Below are 16,912 nucleotides of genomic sequence, written 5' to 3'. Positions count from 1 at the left end.
ATAGGAATCCCTGAAGGTGATGAAGTGGCTTTGCAAGGCATCGAGGCTCTTCTTCATGATATCATGAAAGAGCACTTTCACATGACAAGACATTCTGAAATTCAGATAGAAGACAGTTTCAGAACCCCAGCATGACTCAACCGGAATAAGACATCCCCCAGGCACATCATAATTAACTTCACTAAGGTTAATATGAAGGAGAAAATTCTGAAAGCAGCCAGATGGAAGAAAACTATAACCTAAAAGGGGAAGAACATTAGAATGACTACAGATCTCTCTGCTGAAACCTTTCATGCTAGAAGAGGGTGGTCATTGACTTTTAATCTCCTAAAACAAAATAACTTTCAACCCAGGATCCTGTATCCAGCTAAAATGAGTTTCATTTATGATGGAGAAATGAAATACTTTAATGACATTCACATGTTGAAGAAATTTGCCATAACTAAACCAGCTCTCCAGGATATTCTCAGACCTATCCTTCATAATGACTAGTGCAATCCTCCACCACAAAAGTAAACTCACTCAGAAACTTTTGATCAAATTCCAACTTCCACAGTGGCAAAAGGATTAAATATGTCCCCTGGACTTTTTGAAAAACTTGGTACCCAAAATTCTACCAGGCTTATCAATATTTTCAATTAATGTGAATGGCTTAAATTGTCCTCTAAAGAGGCACAGGTTGACTGACTGGATACAAAAACTCAGGCCAGATATCTACTACGCACAAGAATCTCAAATTACCTTAAAAGATAAATATAGACTCAGGGTGAAAGGATGGTCATCTATATTCCAGGCAAATGGAAAGCAGAAAAAAGCAGGTGTTGCAATTTTGTTCGCAGATACAATAGGTTTTAAACCAAGAAAAGTAAGGAAGAATAGGGATGGTAACTTCATATGTGTTAAGGGTAATACTCAATATGATGAGATTTCAATTCTTAATATTTATGCACTCAACCAGAATGTACCTCAATTTATAAGATAGACTCTAACAGACATGAGCAACTTGATTTCCTCGAGCTCCATAATAGTTGGAGATTTTAACATTGCTTTGGCAGTGTTGGATAGATCCTCTAATAAGAAGCTAAGCAAAGAAATTTAGATTTAAACTTAATCATTCAACATTTGGATTTAACAGACATCTACAGAACATTTCATCCCAACAAAACTGAATACACATTCTTCTCATTAGCCCATGAAACATACTCCAAAATTGATCACATCTTACGTCACAAGTCTAACCTCAGCAAATTTAAAAGAATAGAAATTATTCCTTGCATCTTCTCAGACCATCATGGAATAAAAGTTGAACTCAGTAACATCAGGAATCTACATACTCATACAAAAACATGGAAGCTAAATAACTTTATGCTGAATCATAGCTGGGTCATAGATGAGATTAAGAAGGAAATTACCGAACTTTTGGAACAAAACAACAATGAGGACATGAATTATCAGAACCTCTGGGATACCGCAAAGGCAGTCCTGAGAGGAAAATTTATAGCACTGCAAGCCTTCCTTAAGAGAACAGAAAGAGAAGAAGTTAACAACTTAATGGGACATCTCAAGCAACTGGAAAAGAAGGAACATTCCAATCCCAAACCCAGTATAAGAAAAGAAATAACCAAAATTAGAGCAGAATTAAATGAAATTGAAAACAAAAGGATTATACAACAGATCAATAAATTAAAAAGTTGGTTTTTTGAAAAGGTCAATAAAATAGATAAACTTTTGGCTAACCTAACCAGGAAAAAAAGAGTAAAATCTCTAATTTCATCAATCAGAAATGGTAAAGATGAAATAACAACAGACTCCTCAGAAATTAAAAAAATCCTCAATGACTATTACAAGTAACTTTATTCTCAGAAATATGAAAATCTGAAGGAAATGACCAATACTTGGAACCATGCCACCTTCCAAGACTTAGCTGGAATCAAGTGGAAATGTCGAACAGGCCTATATCAAGTTCTTAAATAGCATCAACCATACAAAATCTCCCTAAAAAGAAAAGCCCGGGACCAGGTGGTTTCACGTCAGAATTCTACCAAACCTTTAAAGAGGAACTAGTACCTATATTACTCAACCTTTTGCAAAACATAGAAAAAGAAGGAATATTACCCAACACATTTTATGAAGCAAACATCACCTTGATCCCCAAACCAGGAAAAGACCCAACAAGAAAACAAAATTATAGACAAATATCACTAATGAATATTGATGCAAAAATATTCAACAAAGACCTAGCAAATAGAGTCCAGCAATACATCAAACAAATTATACAACATGACCAAGTGGATTTTATCCCAGGGGTCTCAAGGCTGGTTCAATATACATAAATCTGTAAATATAATTCAGCACATAAACAAGTTAAAAAACAAAGACCATATGATTCAATTGATGCAGAAAAGGCTTTTGATAATATCCAATATCCCTTCATGATCAGAACACTTAAGAAAATGGGTATTGAAGGAACATTTCTTAAACTAATAGAGGCCATCTACAGCAAACCCACAGCCAATATCGTATTGAATGGAGTTAAATTGAAATCATTTCCACTCAGATTAGGAACCAGGCAAGGTTGCCCATTGTCTCCACTGCTCTTTAACATTGTAATGGAAGTTTTAGCCATTGTAATTAGGGAAGAAAAGGTGATCAATGGTATCCATATAGGGTTAGAAGAAATCAAACTTTTACTCTTCGCAGATGATATGATTGTGTATCTCAAAAACACCAGGGATTCTACTACAAAACTCTTAGAAGTGATCAAAGAATACAGCAGTGTCTCATGTTACAAAATCAACACTCATAAATCGGTAGCCTTTATATATACCAACAATAGTTAAGCTGAAAAAACAGTCAAGGACTCTATTCCATTCACAGTAGTGCCAAAGAAGATGAAATATTTGGGAGTTTACCTAACGAAGGACATGAAAGTTCTCTATAAAGAGAACTATGAAACTCCAAGAAAAGAAATAGCTGACAATGTTAGCAAATGGAAAAACATACCATGCTCATGGCTGATAGAATCAACATTGTTAAAATGTCCATACTACCCAAAGCAATATACAATTTTAATGCAATCCCTATTAAAGCTCCACTGTCATACTTTAAAGATTTCAAAAAAAAATACTTTGTTTTATATGGAATCAGAAAAAACCTTGAATAGCCAAGACATTACTCAGAAATAAAAAACAAAGCAGGAGGAATGACGATTCTAGACCTCAGACTGTACTATAAATTGATAGTGATCAAAAGAGCATAGTATTGGCACAAAAACAGAGAGATATATGTATGGAAAAGAATAGTGAATCAAGAGATGAACCCAGCTACTTTGATCTTTGACAAGCCAATTAAAAACATTCAGTGGGGAAAAGATTCCCTATTTGACAAATGGTGCTGGGTGAACTGGCTGGTAACCTGCAGAAGCCTGAAAGTGGACCACACCTTTCACCATTAACTGAAATAGACTCTCACTGGATTAAAGATTTAAGCTTAAGACATGAAACTATAAAAAATACTAGAATAACGTGCAGGGAAAACTCTTGAAAAATTCGGCCTGGGTGAATATTTTATGAGGAGGACCCCCCTGGGCAATTGAAGCAGCATCAAAAATACACTATTGGGACCAGATTAAACTAAAAAGCTTCTGCACAGCCAAGAACACAGTAAGTAGAGCAAGCAGACAGCCCTCAGAATGGGAGAAGATATTTGCAGGTTATGTCTCTAACAAATGTTTAACCAGAATCCACAGATAATTCAGATGTATTAGCAAGAAAAGTACAAGTGATCCCATCTCAGGCTGGGCAAGGGACTTGAAAAGAATCTTCTCTGAAGAAGACAGGCACATGGCCTACAGACACATGATAAAATGCTCATCATCCTTAATCATCAGAGAAATGCATATCAAAACTACTTTGAGATATCATCTAACTCCAGTAAGATTAGCCCACATCACAAAATCCCAAAACCAGAGATATTGGCGTGGATGTGGAGAAAAGGGAACACTTCTACACTGCTGGTGGGAATGCACACTAATACGTTCCTTTTGGAAAGATGTTTGGAGAACACTTAGAGATCTAAAACTAGACCTGCCATTTGATCCTACAATTCCTCTACTAGGTATATATCCAGAAGACCAAAAATCACATTATAACAAAGATATTTGTATCAGAATGTTTATTGCAGCCCAATTCATAATTGCTAAGTCACGGAAAAAGCCCAGGTGCCCATCGATCCACGAATGGATCAATAAACTTTGGTATATGTACACCATAGAATATTATGCAGCCTTAAAGAAAGATGGAGACTTCACCTCTTTTATGTTTACATGGATGGAGCTGGAACATATCCTTAGCAAAGTATCTCAAGAATGGAAGAAAAAGTATCCAATGTACTCAGCCCTACTATGAAAGTAATTTATAGCTTTCATATAAAAGCCATAACCCAATTATAGCCCAAAAATACAGGGAAAGGGGAAAGGGAGGGAAGAGGAGGGGGGAGGATGGGTGCAGGGAGGGTAATTGGTGGGTCCACCCTTACGGTGCATCTTACAAGGGTACATGTGAAACTTACTAAAGGTAGAATATAAATGTCTTACCACAATAACTAAGAAAATGCCATGAAGGTTATATTAACCATTTTGATGAAAATATTTCCAGCAGCACATTGTACCCCATGATTGCATTAATGTATACAGCTATGATTTAATAAAAATAATCTATTAAAAAAATCTATGGAGGATTAAAAAAACACTGATGCCTGAGTCCAACCCACAGAGATTCTGATTAAATTAGTTTGAGGTGAGAGCCCCAAGCATATGAATTATATCTGTATATGTTATAAAAGGTCCTGATGATTCTAATGTGAAGCCACTATGAGAACCATTAAGTTAGAGGAAGAGGATTCCCTGCTCTGCTGATTCCCCAAATATTTAGTTTGATGATCTAAGAACAATACTAGCTACAGACATTTAGGGGAAGGATTTATCATTTATTCCTAATTGCCCTGCTTCACAGTGGTGGGTACGCATGTCATTGAATGTGTCAGGTTAACTTCCTTGTAAGTTTTGGTTGTATTTATTATTTCACTCTTGAACTCTGTTCCTTGCTACTCATGGGTGTAGGATCATCTGCACGAACTTAAGAGAGAGATGGAGGCGTTTATATCATGAGCATGAAATAATAGCAAACACGATTCAGTTACAACTGTACTTATATATGGGCCGTGATCGAGGGAACTGTCAGAATATAGTTCCGCTCCTTTTCTGATTAAGATTGTGCAGATGACCTCGTTTTTCTTATGCTTGTTTCTCAAATTATAAACTTGTACATTTATTACATATTTTTTTGTCTGAGTTGGTTTATCACTTAAAAAAATTTTTCCTAGGGGTGGAGGAGGAAATGAGGAGATGCTTATCTGGCCTGTTGTCTGTCCTTGGTGATCAGATAAGTGATGTTTTCCACCTTCCCTCTTATCCTCACACCTGTAACTTTTAAACTACAAGAAAGAATTTGACTGTCTTAATTTTGTTGAGTTTCTAATGTGTCAGGAACAGTTCTATTTGTTTGGTAATAAGAGAATGAAGAAGGAATAGTTGCACCCTTGAAGATCAGAGTCTCTTTGTGGAAACTAAAATTTATTTGACTTGTATGATTAACGTTCTAAGAGATAAGCATACGAAGGAAGGAGGGAACATGTTCACTTTGTGGGTGGAAGAGAAAATCTTGAACTGGGTTTTTAAAGAGGAACCGACTATAGGGAGACCAAGGGGCCCGGCACATAACCTGCATGAAGTTTGGTGGGCCTGGTGTACCCTGGGTATGGAAAGGCTAGATAGGCAGAGGAAACAGATTGTCAGGAGTTTCACCATTTCAAAGTGGTCCCCTTAAATAAATAAAGGTAGGTCTTCAGAGTGGAGACTTTAGCACAGGTCTAACTAAGAGCTTAAGTTGCTGTGAACTTGCTGATTTATGTCATAATAGCTATCCCTTATGTAGCATATTTTATGTGCCAATCACTGTTCTTCATGCCTTATATTGTTGACTAGTTTAATTATCTTAGAAATCCTGTGACCTGTGGACTGTGTTTATTGCTGTTTTACAGCTGAGAAAATTTGGAGGTTATGTGATATGTTCAGTAGTAAGTGGCAGAAGTTAGAAACAAATTCTGGCTCCAAATCTTTTGCCCTTTACAGATACACTTTATCATATGCTTTCTGTTTGCACGTGTAATTAAGCTGTGAAGTGCCAAACAAATAGAGTTGCCACAGCCCCTATGCTCCTAAGAAATCCTTGATAGATAAGAAAGAAGGAAGATGGAGGCTGTTAGCCTGACCTTGTGCTGAACCTTATGCTAAGAAGATCACAAATACACACTTTGACTCAACAAAATTGGTGAGAGCATAGGCTTCTAACATGCAAGACCAGAGAGGGACGACTAAGAGTCTAGCACAACTGCAGGTGAACTTCACCAAACTGAACTTCCTGAAACAACTTATAGGGTGAGAATTTCTTGTTTCAAGGAATGTTAGCCATGTAATCTGGGGATATAAGAAGATTACAAAAGGAGGCCGCTTCCATTGTGTTTGAAATTGAGACCCAGCCCCACTGGAGGAACTCTGAACTAGCAGAGGGTCTTGGCAGTGTCTCTGTTGCTCTGGTTTCTAGAACTTTATGCATTCCATGCTTCCCCCCAGAAAAACATGGTATAACGACCACCCTTTCCAACTACTATTACCACCATTAATTGAGGGTTAATTGGTACACTGTCTGGGTTAATGAGTATAATATTCTTACAAAGTAAGTATGATTACTACAACCTATCCACAGTCAAGAAATCTGAGATTCAGAAAAGCTAGGTAACTTGTCCAAGATTACATAGCTAGGAAGTGGCAGAGCTGGGAGTTGAACCCAGGGTTTTATGATTCCAAAACCACACATGTTTTGAAATGTTTTTAAACATAAATAACTTTGTTTAAATTTCAGATTGTCATGGGAGTGCAGATAATTTGGTTAAATAATTTGCTTTTGTGCAGATAATGTCAGAATTATAGGTGTGTCCTTGCCCCATAAAGTATGCATTATACCCATGCAATGTATCCGTTGGGTGGTAATTCACCCATCCCCTCTTCCTCATCCTCTACTTGATTTTCATTGAGTTTGTTTCCATACGAACTTATAGGTATTAAACATCTAGCTCAGATTTAGTATTGAGTATGTGGTGTTTGTTTTTCTTATTGAAATACACAAATAATAAAGTGAACACATCCACATAACCACCAAGCAGACCAAGGAATAGAACGTTACCAGCACGTCTAAGGCCCATCCTACTCACTTTCAATGTCTACATGTTATCCATCTGAAAGTGAGCTACTATTTGCACTACTAGTGTCAGAGATTCCTTTTTGCCTGTTGTTGAACTTTATTTTAATGAAATTACAGGTGTGTACTCTACAGAGTCTGGCTGCTTTCATTTACATAGGGAGGTTCATTTATGTTATTGTACGTAGCAGTGGTTCATTATCATTGCCATGTTGTAGTTATTGTAGCACTACACAGAATTTATCAGTTCTGTTGATGGGCATTTGGTTGATTCTGGTCTTAGCAATTATGAAGAATACTTCCCTAAACAGTTTTGAATGTCTTTTGGCACATAAATACATGATTTATGATGGGTATAAACCTAGGAGTAACACTGCTGAATAATACATTATAACTAAGTTAAAATGTAATATATACTATAATAAATATATTTAATATACTTATTAAATGTAATATATACTAATAAATGTAGTATATACAAATATATACTCCTACCTGTGATGTATGTTTATTAAGTTATTTCACATGTTTGATAGCATTCAGCATTGTTAGTCTTTTTTTTGTTCCGACTGTTACGTTGGGTATATTGTGGTATCCTACCCCGTTTCCCCAAAAATAACACATCCTCCAAAAATAAAACCTACTCACAGGAAAGATAAGACGTCCCCTGAAAATAAAATCTAGCGCATCTTTGGGAGCACACCTTAATATAAGACACTGTCTTATTTTCGGGGAAACAGGGTATTTGGGTTTAGTTTGCTTTTCCTTAATAATCAGCAATAATGATCACTTTTCAGTGTGTGTATTGATAAGCTGACAAAGGTCAGCTTGTCATTTTTCATACTTTTCTTTTAGAATGTTGATGGGGATTTTATTGAACCTGATCAGTTTAAATAGAATTAGCAATTAAAAATGTAGTCTTTTTATCCACAACCATCGTATCTTCCTCTACATACTTAGGTTTTCTTTCTTTCATTTTCTTTAGTAATAAACTTCTCTGTGCAGAGGTCTTACATATCTTTGTTAGATATGACTCCCCAGAGTTGATGTTTTGATATGATTTTAAATGACACCATTAAAAATTGTTTAAATTGTTTGGTGCTGGAACATAGAAATACTGTTAAATTTGTATATTGGCTTTATATTCTGCAAGCTTTTTGAAATCATTCATTAATTTTAATAGTTTACCTATGCTTTCTTTTGAATTTTTCACATTCACAATCATATCTCTTGGAAAGATTTGGAAAAAGTGCTTTCAAGGGTGGACCAGGTATTGGCATCATTGCTTCAAAGGCGACCGTAGTGACCTTTAACGAGGAGGTATATAGCACTTTTTCTAGGAAGAGTTTGTGACTTAATTGTTCAACCTTGTAAGTACTTGGGAGTTCAGAGTATAAATGAAAAATCATGTGAGCTATAATATCCATTTAAGATCATGAGGGTTTTTTTTTTTTTGGTGGATGTATAAGGTTTGTAAACGTTTAGGAGAAAAAAACAAAACAAGTTAGAGGAGAAATGTAACTTGTTCAAGCCTTAGGTAATATGTAATATGTATTACTTGAAGGTATCCGAGACAGTGAGGGGACCAGCTTATCTATAATAGAGGATGTTTTAGGGAGTAACTGCTAGATAGATAGGGTGGAGCCATGTTATGGAAAATGACGAGTGCCAAATGGTGAGATACTGATTTTCTTCCATGGGGAAAAAAGTATTCTACAGAACTTCCATAGAATGTTAACTGAAATTAACACCTCCAAAACAAATGACCACCCACAAAGGGCATTCTCATAGGTCTACACTAGCACCCACAGGACCACCCACAAAGGTGTAAATATATTGTGTGAAGATTTTGACTTGGCCCATAAAACACCTTTCAATGTATATTAACTGAGTTGTTGACTATAGTGGGTAAAGGAAGAAACAGATCAGGATGAAATAAATTATTTTAATTTTTTTTTTTTTTTTTTTTTTTACCAAGTTTAACCTGATGATACAGCACAGATTAGACTGTAGGAGAAATAGGCTCAAAACCAAAATCCCAGCATAGAAGATGGAAAGGTGGTCCAGACCTAAGACTGGTCTTGGACTGTGGTGCTATCTCTAAAAATGGAAAATGAAATGGGTAACAGTGATATCTCGTAATGAGAGTTGAAACTTTGGTGATGTATTAGGTGAACAGGAAGTTCTCAAGGTAAAGAATTGGTATGGCTCTGAGGATGACAAAGTCACTGTAGGGAAGAAGGAATTTCCACATGTGAAACTTCATTCTGTTCCCTTCATGTAGCCAGATACTCTTTATGGATGAAATCAGTAAGGAAGTGTCTAATTCCATGAAGTCTTACCTTGTGTTTGAGGACTTGTACGGAAAATGATCACCAGTTTTCAGATAGTAAAGCTAGAGTTGGGACAGGGTGTGAATGAAAAATACAGAAATAAAAACTATTAAAAAAATTAAAGTGTAAATTATATTGTAAAGTGTAAATATATTGTGTGAAGATTTTGACTTGGCCCATAAAACACCTTTCCTTTCAGCTCAATAATTTTATGACATCTACATATAACATATTAATTAGAACATTAAGAATTTATGGCAAGGAAGATGGGGTAACTATTTTGAGCTAATTCTTTTCAAAGAGAAAGCTGACTGTTCTAGGATTATCAACAAGTAGATCAATGACTCAGTTGTGAGAATGAAAATGTAGATTCTGTCTACTCTGCACATACCCAGAGTGAAACCTGGGAAAACCCAGGGGTAACCATTACTCCCTCCAACAGGCCAAACCTAACACACCCCACGGGAAATGGCTTTACTCCTCAGGAGAGCCAAAGGGATGGAATGGAAACAGCACAGATTTGAGGTTCACCCACGTAGTGAATGACCCTTATGCATAATTAGTTGCTTCTTAGTCTCCTTCTTTATAAAATAAGAATAATAAATATCTCAGAGCATAGTGATGAGGATTCAATAAGATATAAAATACTACTACCATAGGCACTGTGCGTGTACACGTACGTCAGTGAAGGATTGCTGTGTTGTGTCCTTTAAAGGCACCTTCTTCCAAGCCACCAGATTTGCTTTCCTTCAGAAATATTGTGTGTCCATTAGTAGTATGGTTAAGGATTATGAGAAATTCATTTGTGGTGACTGCACTGAGGAAAGATGAGAAAATTGGTGTAATGATAACTACCAGAAAAAAAATCAAAAATAATTCCAAAGATTTTCTATGATAAGGAAAGATAGTTTAGAAAGGTCAAGTTTTTGGTGGGGTTTCAGTGCATTCTTGTGAACAGTTGTTGAGTATGTAGTTAGTAATATCAAGAAACAGACGGAAGCGGGTCGAAATGGTAAAACATGATTTTCGTTAATTGTAACTAACATCTCTTTTCTATTATACCAGTGAGAAGAAGCTCATTACAGATGCCCTTAATAAAAACCAGTTTCTGAAGAGACTGGATCCTCAGCAGATCAAAGACATGGTGGAGTGCATGTATGGGCGAAACTACCAGCAAGGGAGTTACATCATTAAGCAGGGGGAGCCGGGAAATCGTATCTTCGTGCTGGCAGGTGGGACTCACAGGTTTTCCCAGTTATTGTCTATCAACTATTTTGCCCATTTTCTAGGATTTTTTTGCAAACATTTATAGAAACAGAAAACTGTTTATAAATACAGTAGTATAACTTTATAAATATGGTAGTATATGTCGAAAATGTAACAAAGTTCATGAAATGGCAGCATTGTTGATCTAATCATCATGATGGTAATACTCACTATTTGCCAGATGATTTCTATATATCAGGCATTCACAGAGATCTTTCGTTTTCCCATCTCTGTGATCTCCATGTTACTAAGGGGGGCTGTGTCCCAAAGAGGTTAAGTGGCTTATTTAAGGCCACATGGTTCATAAGTCATAGAAGCAAAACACAAACAAAGGCAATCGGACTTAAGAATCTATACTTTTAATCACAGTGCCATTCAGTCAAAAATGTGTTTTCCTTCAAAATGCTTCTGCTAGTGTTGACATTTTTAGGTGGTGTACCAGGGAAGAGAATAATTATTTGTGCACTTCTGAGAATATTATGCATATGTACCAATGATTTTAAGAGGTAATTTAAGGTACATTTCACTAATATTCAAATCAAATGAATTTCTTACAATTGAAACAGACGTTTTTAGAATCATTTAAATGGTTTCCTTCATCTTTAATCACTTGAACATGCCTGCATGCGGGAAAAATTATAATGGTTAAAGAGGCAAGAGATGTATTTCTCAAATGCATATAGATCATGTAATGGGCACTCCAAAAATGTTTTAAATATAAATGGAAGAAATTATCTGAAGAGGGATTAAGGTTATTAAACACTCTGGCACATTCTTAATTGCCCCAACTTTTTGAGTTGTAGGGAAAAAATGTTAAAATTGGCTTACCCAGATGGAAAGATGACCTTTCTGTATGCTATGGCCTTGTATTTTGTACTATAGTTCTTGATAACCTTGGTAATGCATTATTCTTGTTCCCTCATGGCCTTCAGTTTGGGGCAGAAGTTGCCTATCTAAATAAATTAATAAATATATTAATTATTATTCTATTAATAATATTATTAAATAATAATTATTCTATTCTGATTTTAGTGTAGAAAAGATTGTTTTCTTAAACTTCGGTTCTTTAGACATTCCAATTTTATGATTATTTATATATTATTTGTCATATTCACCATTGTAGGCACCTTTAAAATTATACAGTCATTCCCAAGTAATTATTCTACTCAAGTATTTGAGTTACACTTTTAATTTAGCCAGCTTTTAATTGTTTTAGCAACAGATCATCTAGAGCAATTTTTTCCTCTTGTGGTTTTTCTCTTGTCCTGAACTTCAATTCTGCTTTAGCAACAGTAGAGCATTCTAGCAAGGGAAGATAGGTCATTAAATCAAAAACTATTTCTTGAGCCTGTTAGGAGAGAATGAGCAAGTCTTGTCAGCCCATCTTGTTCCTTGCCAGTAGTTCTGATGAAAGGCTCAGGGAGGGAAGAGGTTGAACAGTAGTCAGCACCGGGATAGCTATTGAAATCAGAGCGATAGCACACCTAGAAATGAAAGTTGGATGATTTCTTATTTGCATTAATTATGGTGTCATCTAAGGACTGAATTGTCTGGTTTAATTACCTGGTTGAGCAAATTAATTTGATAATTAAAAGTCTCCCCTTTATAAAACATGCCATGAATAGCAAATAGGAAAAGCATATTCAGCCTAAATTTTTGATATCCCATATAATTCTTCAGCATTGCTCAGGTCCCCTGAGCCATAGCCAATAAGAAAAAAAACCCTTGGAAATACAATAAGAGTCATGATATCAACTGGACAGTACCATTAAAGTGGCTTTTATGGAATAGAATTCAGCTTTAATGAGAAATTATTAAACTGCATATCTAACCTATAGCATTTAGAGCCAAAATGGGTTTTATTTTCTTATTAGAATGTAAGTTCTAGAATAAATATTTTTTTTGTCTTTCATCCTATCTGTACCAGTCAGGCAACTAGTACAATTTCTGCACAACATGGGTACTCAGGTCAGATTTGTTGAATGGAAGGATTGATAGAGAAAACCTAGAGCTACTTAATGGTGAATTAGGAAGAGGAAAGACTAATTCTTTAAGGGAAAGAGATATTACTCCATTATTTTTCTGCCCTTATGAAATTAGATCTTTTTTGCTTCTGTTTTTGGCTGCATAAAGTTTTGTTTATATTTGTTGGGAAAGGTGAATAAAGTTGCCAGGGTAAAAAAAAATTGTGAAAGCATTGCTTAAAGTGCTTCCTAGGCAAAGAGAAGGGCCAAATCTTTGCAATTTCTGTGTGCAATTAATATGTATTACATTTAAATGAAAAGAGGGGAGACAACAATTGAGGTACCATGAAGTGACTTGCCCAAGTTCACACAGCCAAATATTGAATGTAGCCGGGACTCAGAGCCACACAATATGACTTTACAGCCAATGCCCTTTCTGCTTACACCAAGTTGTCCTTCCATCAGTGTGAACAACTGTGCTGTCTGTGCTTTTAAAACATATCATGATTATTTGGCTCCTAGTAAAAAAGAAATAGTTCCATGTATTACATTTTTCACAGGGTAGAATGAATTTTAAACAAAACACTTATATATTGCTTCAGGGAAAGAACTTTGTAACAAGGATAATACCTATATAAACTTATTTAAATCTTTCTTACAATTGTATGAAATAATGATTATTATTATCCCTACTGTTGATGAGGAGCTGTACGTAGAAAGGGTAACTTTCTTAAAATGACCCCAGAGCTGGTTCTACCCTACACTCTTAACCCCCTTATTATAATAAGAATCATAAAATATCTTACCTATATCTTTGGTGTACTTTCTGATTGTTTCATTTTTCTAATTTATAGAATCTAAGTGGATTTTGATTTGCATTTTTTTTTAAATTCTACTCCATAGAGGGTCGACTCGAGGTGTTCCAAGGGGAGAAGTTGCTATCATCCATCCCTATGTGGACCACATTTGGGGAACTAGCTATTTTATACAACTGTACGAGAACTGCCTCCGTGAAAGGTAAGAGGAAAGGAAATGCTCTTACTTTGATATGTTATTAAATGTTAAAGATAATGTCACAATTACATCCCGGTTCAGTCTTTTTGTCTTCCACTTTGCCCCATATGTTCTTATTATTATAATAGAAGTGCTCTTCTTAGGCAAGAAGAGCAATATATTGAAGTACTTGTCTAAATAATTCAAGTTAAAAAGAAGTTTTCCATCAGATACCTGCATATAAAATATAAAAATGCTTTATACTGAATGACTCCAATATTTGCTTTAATTGCTACCTGAGTTTTTACTACGTAGGTGTCTGCCTTGGGCTCATCCAGAATGTTTTCTTTTCAGCCTCTATGAAGTTCTGACCATATTATAAACCAGAAAAAATAAGTCACTGAAAACTTATAAATATCAAAAGGAATGTGAATTAGAGTAAAGAGAGTTTGCACGGATGACTTTGGGAGTTAGCGTAGCTGCTTCTGCCTGCCAAGGAGTCCCATTTTACGGACTTTATGGCAGTTTTGGGTTTTTCTTCTGAAAATTTGATGTAGTTCTGATGGTTCTCAATGTTTGGGATGGGGTTTGCTGAGAAATTTGGTAAAAATGCAGATTCTGGGGCTCTACTCCCAACCTGAATCAGAATCTCTCGTGGTAAGTCCTAGTCATCTATATTTTTAACAAGAATAACAAGATGATTCTAATTTACCTTAAAGTTTACTAATCCAGAGCTTTGTATTTAGATCTGTTTTGTAGGCTTTCATTACTCTTCCTAAAAAATTTTACAACCACATTTTTGTCTCAAGTTTTTGAGAGTAGCCACTTCTGTTCCTTTCTTTTTAGATTTTATGGTTGACTTTAATGTCTTCATTATAAAATAAATTACCTCATAAACTTTCTTCCATAGTCTCTTACAAATGATTTGCATGCATTTTATACAGAAGTGACCCTAGAGATTCTTAAATTGTGATCCTTTAGCAACAATGTCTGAACAACATAAAAAGACACCTAAAAACACTCACATACACACAGAGGTCTTTTACTTTCAATTACCTGCCTGTGAATTTTCCACTCTGTGGATTAGCTACAAATTGACAGATTTTCTCCTGTGTCACAGCATGAATCTGGAGTACATCCTGATTATGTAGTACATCATCGGGGATTACAAACTAATTTGAATATCATCCTAACGAAAACATAATTAGAAAGGAAATCTTTTGCTAGTCTTCTCCAAATCATAGTGTCTTTCAAAGCCAAAGTGATTTACAAAATTAATATTTACTTTCTCTGTCTTCTCCATTTGCATGTTTAAAGAGTATATTTTCCAAGAAATATCATTTTTATGTAAACATGTAACAAATGCATCAATTTACAATTTGGAATGGTTTCTCAGTGTGGTGCTAACCAGTGTTTTATTGTTTTTTTCCTGAAGCTATTACCAATGTTAAAACGTGGGCATTAGATCGAGAGGTATTCCAGAATATAATGAGGAGAACAGCCCAAGCTAGAGATGAACAATACAGAAATTTCCTCAGAAGGTAAGACTGAAATTTCCTCAGAAGGTAAGAGGGAGGGGGTGTAGTGCAGAGAGGTTGGCTTTATTAGAATGATTATTTTACTATAGCTTCTTCCATTTAAGCATTTCCAGCATGATTAAACCAAAGGAATAGAAATAATCCCTTGTAGTAAATACCACTTTATATCAAAAGTTATATTTAATTTTCATTAGCGTTGTGTACTGATTTATTTCTCTTGCTAGTTTTTGCCCTTGTATTCATGAATTCATAGTGTAGAGTACAGAGAAATATGCAAAAATCCTAAAATATTCACTGGGTTGCTCAGCTTTGAAAGACAGTTGGAATTTTAAAATGGCAGACAAAAAAATAACCTTTCTAATAATATTTTGTTTATAATATTAAAAATATTTTTTACTGTCATTTCTTGCTTTACTTGAGAAATTCTTTTTCTTATTTGCATAGTCACACCATCTTCCAAATTACTGTTATTTGTAATAACAGACAATTGACTCAGAGAGGGATCTTTGCAATATACTCGTTTGTGAGCTATTCTGCACCTCAACAACTTAGACACATCAGTTTATAAGAAAACAAAGGTCTATGTAAATGAAAAAGCATGTTCCATTAAAACATTTTTTTGAGAGTCTAAGTACTTTATTTAAACTATTTCTGTATCTTCTATGGGAGTTTTGAAAGTCTTTGAAGCTGCGATACATACTGTAATGAAATGTTATCTGTAATAAGTGAGAATCACAATCATTTATCATGTGATTTCCAAAAATAAATTCTTAATTCTTTGTAAGTATGGTGACTTTATCAGGCATAAAAAGCCTTCACAGCCAATGATTTCAGGGCCGGACAGTGCCTCACATACAGTGAGGGCTCAGTAAATAACAAATGAGCACATTGTTAATCAGCAGAGCGTCGTAGGTGTTACAGGTGCTCACACTGTGGAGTCTCACTGATTTGCCCTCCCAGAGCCAGTCGTGACTCCTGGCAGACAGCGGCAGGAATGACAAGTGGGTGCCTTAGCCAGTTTATTGTGGGATCTGCCTGAATCTAGATGATCATGAAGCCAGCAACTGAACAGCAAAAGTCAATCAATATTTAAAGCCAATAAGCTGCACCATGTAAATGCCAAAAAGGGACACACATTTAAACCAGGGCCCTTGGCGGTGTTAGACTGCCTGAGCTAAACTCGAGCACGGGGCACAGCAGCTCATTCCCTTGAAGTCTACTATGTTCTGTCTCGGACAGAAAGCTCAGACAATCGACTAGTGCACATCACTTTTTTCCTTTTTTGCTTCTGTCATTTTGTTCATTCATTCATTCAACAAATGCTTATTACTGGGCATTAAACCTTGTACATTCTGTGGTGAGAGAGAGATAAACCCGATTCCTGCTTCCATAGTGGGGGGAAAGATGAAAGATTTCTCCTGTATCTCTTTCCCCACCAGTCCCCAAAGGTGATAGATTTATAGGAGAGAATTTTCACTGACATTGTAGATACCAGTTTGAAA

At 35.6% G+C, this 16,912-nt stretch overlaps 1 protein-coding gene across 2 annotated transcripts in view; it reads left to right on the top strand.

Moving 5' to 3' along the window:
* Positions 1–16,912, top strand: part of PRKG2 (protein kinase cGMP-dependent 2) — a 104,148-nt gene that overhangs the window by 20,527 nt on the left and 66,709 nt on the right. For both annotated transcript variants that reach the window (XM_053592385.1, XM_053592303.1), the window contains exons 3-5: positions 10,715–10,881; positions 13,783–13,896; positions 15,308–15,413. In XM_053592385.1, coding sequence (XP_053448360.1) covers positions 10,715–10,881; positions 13,783–13,896; positions 15,308–15,413 — 387 coding nt within the window. The remainder of the gene's footprint in view (positions 1–10,714; positions 10,882–13,782; positions 13,897–15,307; positions 15,414–16,912) is intronic.

Source organism: Nycticebus coucang, chromosome 1 (assembly GCF_027406575.1).
Source record: "Nycticebus coucang isolate mNycCou1 chromosome 1, mNycCou1.pri, whole genome shotgun sequence".
NCBI lineage: Eukaryota > Metazoa > Chordata > Mammalia > Primates > Lorisidae > Nycticebus > Nycticebus coucang.
Note: the sequence above shows the minus strand (reverse complement) of the source record. Positions and strands in the feature narration are given on the sequence as shown.